Consider the following 10342-nt stretch of genomic DNA (forward strand, 5'->3'; position numbering starts at 1 on the left):
TCCAGCTCCAGCGCGGTCAGCCAGCAGGCTGGTCACGAGGAAACCGGGAGGGGAGTTCATCCAACAATCAGTCACACCCAATGTGCTTGCATGTTTTGCACACAGGTGAGCTGAAGTGTTGCCCTGTCTAAATACATGTTGAATATCAAAACTAGGAAAAGAGGAGGCTAGCTCTTCGATATCGAGAAGAATAGGCGCTATAACAGAGCGCGTAAAATGTTGCGAGTTCCATAGTTGGACCAACTCCAAGCAATCAGTTTCGAAGACCACTCGCTGGAGACCTCGAAGCTTGCCAAATATGACTCCATCTCGCAGGGCCAGTGCTTCTGCAGTGAGTGGATCCGTGACGTTGAGGTGCGGCTTACTCCAGGCAGCAACAAAGGTGGAGGAGGTTCTTGCCAGTCCGCCCACTCCACTTCTGTTTCCAGTCATTGACACACTTGCATCCGTGTTGATCTTGACATATTCCAACTCTGGCGGTCTCCAACCAAAACCAGGCATGATCCTGGTATGTTCCAGTGGGAGTTCAAGCAGCATTAAGGTTTCTCTGATGCGTTTCAAAGCCTGAGCGGGCTTCAGACTCTCCTTGTCATGTGTGATATTATTGCGTGAGGTCCAGATGGCCCACATGACTGTGATAATCTTTGCCCGATCTCCCTCGTTGATGCGAAAGTCGCACAAAATATCCTTACACCAGGTGCTTGGATGTAGTTGTGGCAGTTTGATTTGAAGCCACTTTTTAGCTTCGGTCCAGAAGCTTTGAGCATGGGTCACTTGGTAAGTGCATGGACCATGTCTTCGTCTGCACCCTTGCAGACCTTGCAATGAGCTATGGTCGCAATGTGTCTGTGCCTTAGTGTTGATTCCACCGGTAAAATACCACGGAGGACTCGCCACCAAAAGACACGAACCTTGGGCAACACCTTGAGCTTCCATAGTCGAGTCCATAACTGTTTGTCACTCTCTGAAGTTTCTGTGACCGTCCCTTCCTCTAGAGCCAAATGCTCGTTGCGAGTCATTAGAGCACGATACGCGGATTTTACAGTATAGGATCCCGACCTCTCGTGAGCCCACGCCCAGAAATCATCACCACCTCCCTGCCTGAGAGGTATGTTTAAAATTGCATCAGCATCTGGTGGTGTGAAGTTAGTCCTAATGAGATCAGTTTTCCAGGTCCAATTCTCATTGTCTATTAAGTCTAAAACCATATGGAGAGCGGCGCCCCCAATCTGAACTGATGGTCTCAGTGATAGTTTCCTGGGGAGCCACCGGTCAGTCCAAATGTTCACGGAGGTGCCATCACAAATTCGCTTCATTAGCAGAAGCGCTCTGTAGCGCTGTGGCACTCATAAAATCAGTCGTTGGGAAATAACGGCCTTTTAGTATCCTAGCACATAAGGAGTCCGGGTTTGTGATCAACCTCCAGCCGTGTTTACCCAACAGCGCAATGTTGAAGCATACCAAGTCTCGAAATCCCATGCCTCCTTTGCACTTTGGAAGTGACAGAGATTTCCAGTCCATCCAATGCAAGGATTTGCGGTCAATGGAGCTGCTCCACCAGAACTTTGCCATCGGCGAGGTAATGCTTTTGTAAACCTTTTTGGTCAGCTTGAAGCAGCTCATAGTGAAGGTCGGTATGGATTGGGCCACCGACTTGAGCAGAACTTCCCTCGCCGCGCACGAGACGAGACGCTCGGTCCCCCCATTCATCCTTGATCTCACTCTATCACCAATGAAATTAAAGGATCCTGAGGTGATTCTCCCAATTGCTGCCGGTAGGCCCAATATCTCTCATTAAACCAATATCTCTCATTAAAGGCCTCCACAGAAATGCCAAGTGCTTCTTTTAGTGATGCTCTCATAGGTTCTGGAGTGTTTTGGCTGAATAGGATGGAACTCTTGTCCCTGTTGACGCATTGGCCCGAGCACAGACCATAGACCCGCAAGATATCATTCAGTCTAGCAGCACTCTCCTCCTTCGCTTGCATAAAGATGAGGCTGTCATCCGCGAAAAGCAGATGATTGATCCAAGGTGAGTGAATGCTGACTCGGATTCCTCTGTCCACATGAGCTCCACCATAACTATTGAGTAATGTTGTGAAACCCTCTGCACAGAGGAGAAATAGGTAAGGTGACACCGGGCAACCTTGCCGTAAACCCCTAGAGGGGGTGAAGTACGGCAAAAGGTCTCCATTCACGCGAACTGAAAATCGGACTGACGAGACACACTTCATGATCAGCCGAACGAAAGAAGCGCTAAATCCCAGCTTAGACATGATAGCCGCAAGGTAGTGCCATTCTACACGGTCATATGCCTTCATCATGTCTAGTTTGACAGCGCAGACAGAATTCTTTCCCTTTTTTCCTTTTCTTCAATGTATGAACACTCTCATGAGCAATGAACACGTTATCCGTGATGAGTTGCCCTGGCACAAAAGCACTCTGCTCCTCGCTCACAATAACATCAAGAAAGCCCCTTATTCTGTTGACAATGCATTTTGCTGCAATTTTGTATAGTACAGAACATAGGGAGATAGGTCTATACTGATTGATGCATTGTGGGTGCAGTACCTTGGGTATAAGTGCGATAGCAGTGTCATTCATACCCTCCGGCAGTTCGCCACCGTTGAGAAAACCCAACACCACCGGGATGATATCTTCTTTAAGCAGAGACCAATGCCTCTGAAAGAAGCCCGCGGTAAAACCGTCCACACCCGGTGCTTTTGACGGTGCCATTTGGAATAGCGCCGTTTTGACTTCCTATGCTGTGTAAGGCATGTCAATGCATGTATTCATTTGTTCAGACACACGGACTGGAACCAAATCAAGGAGCTCATCTAGTTGGTTGAAGCCTTGAGATGTATATAGAGCTTGGTAAAACTGCCGGACTTCCTCCTGATCGTCCTCAACTGTTTGGCAAACAGAACCATCCGCATGCTCAAGTCTCTCTATTTTATTCAAGCGCCTCCTCATAGCAGCTTGCGCGTGAAAATTTTTGGTGTTCCGATCACCGTGACGCAGCCACGGTACTCGCGATCGTTGTCGCATCCATATTTCCTCCTGACGAAGTGCCTCGTGCAGCTTTTTAACTGTGGCCTTTTCTTCGTCCGAGGGCCCTCTGCTGATAGCCTGACTCCGTAAGCGGTCCAGTTTTGCTCGGAGCTTTTTTATGGTGGCGGTTAGGCTACCAAATTCCTTCGCACCCCATGCTGATAACGTGCTCTGCATGTTCTTGAGTGCGCTGATCACACCGGCCAAACCTTGCTGACCTGACCCCCTTTGCCAATTCTCTATCACCACTTGGTCATAATCTGCATGTGTTTGCCAGACATCCTCATAGCGAAATTGCTTCGCTCTCCTTGTCCTGTACTCGACCTCGTCCGCCCTCAGTTCCAGCAGCAGAAAGCAGTGGTCTGATTCGGTCGTACTTATATGTCTCACTCGCGAACGGCCGTACAGGTGAATTAGGTCTGGATTCCCAAAAGCCCTAACCAACCTAGCTTTTACGTTATCATGGCCCAACTGTCCGTTGTCCCATGTGTATTCTGTCCCCGTCCATCCCAGGTCCTGGAAGAGGCATTCATCAGTGACTTCCCGGAATGCTCGCATTTGCCATTCAGGCCTTGCCGCTCGCGAGAAGTGTTCCGAAGCATAGAGTGTCTCGTTGAAGTCACCAACACACAACCAGGCCGTGTGTGGTACTGCCATCAACGTACGAAGAAACCTCCAACTGTGGTGTCGATCCCCCGCTCTGGGGGCGCCATAGAAACCCGTGAATCTCCATGGGTTAGTGTTTTGATCAATTTTCTGCACCATAACATCAATATGGCCAGAACTGTAGTTCCTGAGCTCAACCTTGACATCGGCTGACCAGAATAAAGCAATTCCTCCACTCAAACCCTCGCTATCCACCGCAAAACAGCCTGCAAACCCGAGGGTGGTCTGCAGATTTTCTACTCTCTTTGCCGAAATTTTGGTCTCCATCACAAAGAGGAGACCGGGCCCTTCCTGCTTCACAATGCTGCGAAGCTCTCGAACTGCCGCTGGGTTCCCAAGCCCGCGGCAGTTCTAACTGAGGCGATTCATTGCCTCTGCCGAATGCCCTGAGTTAACCGGGGTAGGTTTCTTCTTCTTGGGAACTCTCTCCCCATCTTCATCTACAGAGGTGTCTGAAGGATCTCCCCCTATACTCTTTGCGACTTGTTCTGTAGGTGCAGTTTCAAAAGCCTCATTGGTCAGCAAGGGCACTTCAACCCTTCTGTAGACCTGTTTATTGATCGGTGGTCCTCCCTTCCGTTTGTTCTGGTTTCTATGCTTTATGGGGGAGTTTACCTCAGCTCCTTTTTCAGCAGCAGTGGTTGAACCTCTAGTCTCAGCTTTGTTATTCTGATTAGCAGTGTGCTCTCTGGACGTGTTCTCACTGGAGCTTCCTTTTTTTGCGCTCATCTGAAGCCCGCAGCCCCTTCCCAAAAGGTAGGTCACCATTTGCATCTCTGGTTCCCGGGGTCGGGCAATACAGGTCAGAATGGCCTAGACGGCCACATGAGAAGCAGGAGTGCGGGATGTTCTCATACTGAATATCGTAAGGATCCACACTCTTCCTCCGGGCCGATTCAATCACAATCCAGTGCCTCAATGGCTTGCTCACTTCCACTGTGACCCTGGCCCTCAAGTAGCCATTAACATGATCGAAGTTCACATCAGTAGCGTGCTCATCGATCTGCTTGGCTATTGCAGCACACCACTTTTCATTACGTAGGTTGAAGGGTAGATTGACAACCCGAGCCCACATCTGAAGTCTGTCAAAACGCAGTTCGGAGGGGCGCATGCACTCGTCAAATTCTGAGAGGATGACTGCGTGTTTGCTCACATGCCATGGCGCCCCTTGCCAAACGCGATCGCGATCTCTCTTGTTCGCAAATTCAGCCACGAACATATTCTCCCCCACAGATTTGAAATCCAAACCTCTAGGGTTTCCCCAAGCCGGACGGAGCGCATTGGTTATGGTCTGGATGTGTAGGAGATTCCTATGCAGCACTTTCCCCGCCAGCAACCACTTCTCCGGCATACCCTCGTCCGCATCATCCAGCACAAGCGGTGTGGCCTCCTCGTCGGTGATGTCTAGTTTCCCCAAGGCCTCCGCTAGCTTTGCCCTCGCCGCCCTTGGCGACAGGGGGTCCTTCCCTCTGCCCTGTCCTGACGGAGACGCCATCAGCGGGATCCAAGCCTGTCGCCTCGCTGAGTTTCAGCGCGCGCCGCCGTGTTCCACCCCCAAAACCCTAGATCGCCCTTGGTAGGCGCTCCGGGAGTTGCGGAGGAAAAAAATACCTGTTGAGTTGGACGAATAAAAAAAACTTGCCCCACCGGCGCCTATCGTTGCCCAAACAATATTGTGAAAATTTACAGTATATGTACTCTCGAGAAAAAGAATTACAGTATAGTTAGAATAAGTAGACATATCTTTTTATCTCGCATCCCATCGCGTCATCCTCGGCGGCAAAAAATTCTACCACTCATCCACTCCGCCATGGCGCCTTCCACCCTCTTCTTCCTCCCCGCGCACGCGCAGCCCCTCTTCCCCCTTCACCCCCGCCGTCTCCGCCATCTAGGCGCCGCGCCGACCACTCCCAAACCCCTCACACTCGCCGTCCGGTGCGCCGCGAAGGCGGCGGCGTCGCCGGCGCCGACGAGGCCCATCCCGCCGCCGAAGCTGGTCCGCTGCCCGGCGCTGGACCGGCAGGCGGCGCGTGCGAGCCGGCTCCGCTTCGCCCGCAAGCTCCTCACCCTGCTCCTCTCCAAGCCGCGCGGCTTCCTCCCGCTCCGCGTCCTCCTCCGCTGCCGCCGCTTCCTCGGCCTCCCGCGCCGCCGCCCGCTCGTCCCCTTCGTGCTCCGCTACCCGACCCTCTTCCGCCTCTTCCAGGCGCCCATCTCCCGCCCGCTCTCGCCCTCCCTCTCCACCCTCGCCGTCGCGCTCACCCCCGCCGCCCATGCGCTCGCCGCCGACCTCGCCGCCCTGCGCGGGGCCGAGCTCGCGCCGGGCCTCGCGGACAAGGTGCACCGCCTCCTCCTCATGACCCCCCGGCGCAGCCTCCTGGTGTCGAAGCTCGCGCACATCGCGCCCGACCTCGGCCTCGCCATGGACTTCCGCGCCACGCTCTGCCCCCGCCACCCGGACGTCTTCACCTTCGCGAACACCTCCCACGGCCACGCGCTCCAGCTGGTCGACCCGCCGCCGCCGCCCCCTTCACCCCTCCCCCCGCCGCTCCGCCCCGCCGTGCGGCCCGACCGCCTCATCGACCGGCCGCGGAGGTTCCCGCACCTCCCGCTCCGCCGTGGGCTCAACCTCCGCCGCGCGCACCGGGACTACCTCCTGCGATTCCACAGCCTGCCCGAGGCCTCCCCGTTCGAGCCGCTGGAGGAGGGCGCGAGCGCGGAGATGGCGGAGCGGCGGGCGTGCGCGGTGGTGCGGGAGGTGCTGGCGATGACGGTGGAGAAGCGGACGCTGGTGGACCATCTCACGCACTTCCGCAGGGACTTCGGGCTGCCCAACCGGCTGCGCGCGCTGCTGGTGCGCCACCCGGAGCTGTTCTACGTGAGCATCAAGGGCGTCCGGCATTCGGCGTTCCTGGTGGAGGCGTTCGACGACGATGGAAGGCTTCTAGTGGAGGATGGCATGCTGGTTGGGAGGGACCGGTTGGAGGAGCTTGTCCGTGAGGGCAAGAAGATCAGAAGGGCTCAAAAGAAGGGTGTTTTTCCGGTTGATGGCGATAGTGATGAGGAGGATGAGGAAGATGATAATGTTGCAGAGGGTTCGTCGGAGGTGGATGGTGAATTTGGTGACCTGTTTGAAGAGGAAAGTGTCACCGGGGAAGACTGGAATGAGGTGGGTGATGGAGGCGGGATCGAGGGGGACGACTACGAAGATGATCCTGAATCGGATGCCATGGAGGAGTTTTGGGTGAAGAAGGCTGCGGAGGAAGGGCTGGTTGACAGTGGCACCGAGCATGATGTTTGGTGAGGAGTGTCGAGATGCTAGGATTATTGCCCACGCTGTTAACGAGGACCACAAATTGCTCAAATGCATTCCTCTCAGCCATCTTCAGTAGCCCGAAGCTGTAGTACATAACTTGGAAGCTTCGATATTGAAGGTGAGGGTGAAGGGTATGTTCTTGTTACTTGTGACGCTCACCCATCGAACTGTACTTCGAAGAACAACTTTTACCTTTCGATGTATTAACCTTCTAGCATAACTTGTACTGACCTGTTTAAGAAAAATAAATATGAAGCCTGTACATTGGACTGGTATCAATACAAGCATACCAGTTTCTTGTTAAATTTAGTTCCCAAAATAAGATCCTTGCATGTTGTCCTCTGGTAATTCTTGCATTTTCCTTGTCCTTACAAGCCATGTTTTCGTTTCCTCATTATGAGTTTTCCTGCACCTAAACAATGAGTTCTCAAAAGCGAAGTTCATAGTATTCGCACAGGAATGGAACATGCCTTGTAACACGTGCAACAAAAAAAAAGTATGGGCTTTGTTGGCAGGATGCGAACTTGTCGCTTAAATGTAAAAACTAGAACCAGTTCTCTCAAGAACTAGTCTATTAATTGTGTCCTCCAATTGTTTAGGTCTTTTTGATATTGGTGGGTACATACATTTTTGTTACTTGCAATCTTCACCAATCAGATTGTGTGCTGTGCTACATTAATAATAATGTTGCATATTTTCAGGTGGTTCAAATACTATGGCCTGTCTGAGGCATAAGTTTTCACTTTCCTCTGTTCATGGAGGCATCCCCCTCTAGGACAACAATGTCCTCGCTTCTGTTGATGCTGTCAGCACCATCAACAAGGACGCTGTAGAGTCTGTGATGACCACTCCCAAGCTACGACATACAGAATATGGTCGTCAATATTGCATCCGTGCCACCTCTGGAGTACCAAAATGAAGACCTCAATTGGAAACTAAACCAGCACTCGAGGACCGCAGGATCACCGCTCGTGAAAGCCTGTAATTCAAGTGTTCCTTATACTACAATGTATGTATACATTTATTTCTTTTCTACAGTTAATTGATGGTCATATTTTTGCATGTACTTCTGGAAGTGTATATTTCATGGCACGATGCGCACCTATGATTTTGTTTTGCTATTATATAAGTTTGTGGACATCTGAAACCACAGAAGTCTTGTATGCGCTCATTTTTAGGGAGGTTTAGAGGTTCCACTACTGGAAACAAGCACTATTTGAGCTAAGATGAACATGCTACGGTTCACCACTGGAAGTCTGGAACTACTTTATGCAGAATGAATTTGAATCATGTCGGTAGTGAATCCTGATCAAGTTCCCTAGGCACTTCTTGTAGGAGAAATCTGTGAAGGCCGTCATAAAGCACGGTGCACAAGCACCCACTGCTATGGAAATGCTGATGCTTGTCAACCTGCAAACAGGGAAATAATTTCCATGACATTTCTATTTGGTTCTTATGATTCATCGGAAACAGACGGGCAAGCTGCTCACCATCAATGTAGTTGTCATGTCCCACCAGTGTCTTTTCCTTCTCAGTTTGGTACTCAAGACTTTTCCTTCTCCGGTTGGTACTCAAGAATATCTTTGACGACAAACATGTCTTCCTCTTCAGAAAGCTAAATGCCATCACTCCAAAGTATTGAAAGAGACCCAAACACATAAGGTTTGAAAACAAAGGTTCCCCAAACAAATACAAACAAATAGCATGGTATCTACAAGAGCAGGTGCATTCTTCAATCATCGCAGTTACCTAAACTTTGTGACATTCAAACTTAAACCCAACGCCTATCTAATCACCTATATGTCAGCTTAGTACCTGAAGAATTGTAGCTACTTTTAAAGTCGCATTGGGATAGAAACTATACCTCCATGGTTTCCGTGGCTCACTGACTGCACAAACGAGAGTGGCATAAGCAAGTAAAATGCTCAGCACGAGGTTCTCATCATTCGAGTGGATTTTGAAGGCTGAACCAGTTGGTGCAGGATTCACCCGAGCAGGTGGACACAAACCTTCTTTGCACCCTCCTCAAAGCACTGCAAATTGGCACATAAAATTGAGGAGTTCAACATAAAATGCAACTGAGAACTAACAGAGTGTAGCCTTCATGAAGGGTGCCCGAATCTTCTTCAGGGACTGGAATGTGGCCTTTGACCATATCTGTTGAAACCGTGCAAGCTACCTGTGCAGGTCATGCTGATTCCAACAATCGTCAGCTGCTCTTTGAGAACTGATCTTGTTACAATTCCAACTATCTTGGAAAGGTGCTGGAAGGATGACCGAAAGGATAAAAAGAAGATCAAAACATGAGCAATGCTTGAAATAGAAAGTATATATAGTTGATCTGAATTAATCAGAGAGGTAAAAAGGCAAGAAGTTGCTGAACTTGCTGTGCCTGTGTGACTCGACCGAACACGGAGGAAACTTCCAGACACTTGCTGAATTTGTGGGATGCTGTAAGGCACAGACCTTGCAAGTACTTTATCCATTAGATCCATCACTGGGATGCATGCGTCCCCAGGTATCACCGCTCTCCATTTGAGGCTTTCTCCGGTGTGATTTCCACCGCCAGTTCACCCTTCTGCTCTGTAGTCTGTACCCAGTTCAGATTTTGGCCTAATTTGGTTGCCGTTGATACCTGAAACAAGGCAATGATTCTATCTGTATAATGCGGTTTACTCCCTCCGTCCCAGAATATAAAATCATTTTTGACACTACACTAGTGTAAAAAATGCTCTTATATTATGGGACAGAGGGAGTAGAACTGAATTGGACTGACTATTAAGTGTAATAATATGTCGAGGAACCGATAGATTGTTACTCTTGTTCAGGTTTACGAATCACTTGGAATGAACAACACCGAAATGCATATTTCAGCCTGATAGTCTTAACTTAGAGCATAAATAAAATTGCAGTGTCACAAATAATTAGAAAAAGCATGAAGGACATTACCCTCATCAAGGACATGTATGATAATATTGTGACAAGTGTTCGAACAAGTGATGTCGACACCGATGACTTCCCGATTAAGATAGGACTGCATCAGAGGTCAGCTTTGAGCCCTTATCTTTTTGCATTGGTGATGGATGAGGTCACAAGGGATATACAAGGAGACATCCCATGGTGTATGCTCTTTGCGGATGACGTGGTGCTAGTTGACGATAGTCGGACGGGGGTAAATAGGAAGTTAGAGTTATGGAGACGAACCTTGGAATCGAAAGGGTTTAGGCTTAGTAGAACTAAAACCGAGTACATAATGTGCGGTTTCAGTACTACTAGGTGTGAGGAGGAGGAGGTTAGCCTTGATGGTTAGGT

The 10342-nt window shown here is 50.2% G+C and overlaps 1 protein-coding gene across 2 annotated transcripts; it reads left to right on the forward strand.

Moving 5' to 3' along the window:
* The first annotated feature begins 5464 nt into the window (after nucleotides 1–5464).
* Nucleotides 5465–8331, forward strand: LOC123119343 (protein WHAT'S THIS FACTOR 1, chloroplastic). 2 transcript variants are annotated; one of them, XR_006458611.1, is made up of 2 exons: nucleotides 5466–7161; nucleotides 7732–8331. XR_006458611.1 is itself a non-coding variant. In XM_044539123.1 (1 exon), exon 1 carries the CDS (start codon nucleotides 5528–5530, stop codon nucleotides 7016–7018), a length of 1491 nt encoding a protein of 496 aa, XP_044395058.1. In that variant the 5' UTR covers nucleotides 5465–5527; the 3' UTR covers nucleotides 7019–7335. The 2 variants fall into 2 exon arrangements, 1 of the variants encoding a protein (XP_044395058.1); XM_044539123.1 differs by lacking the exon at nucleotides 7732–8331 and having other exon boundaries at nucleotides 5465–7335.
* Nucleotides 8332–10342: the final 2011 nt, after the last annotated feature.

The sequence above is a fragment of the Triticum aestivum genome, chromosome 5D (assembly GCF_018294505.1).
Source record: "Triticum aestivum cultivar Chinese Spring chromosome 5D, IWGSC CS RefSeq v2.1, whole genome shotgun sequence".
Lineage (NCBI taxonomy): Eukaryota > Viridiplantae > Streptophyta > Magnoliopsida > Poales > Poaceae > Triticum > Triticum aestivum.

What these genes read in the sequence shown, in the direction of transcription:
- LOC123119343 (XM_044539123.1), top strand. Translation starts at nt 5,528, where the DNA reads ATGGCGCCTTCCACCCTCTTCTTCCTCCCCGCGCACGCGCAGCCCCTC.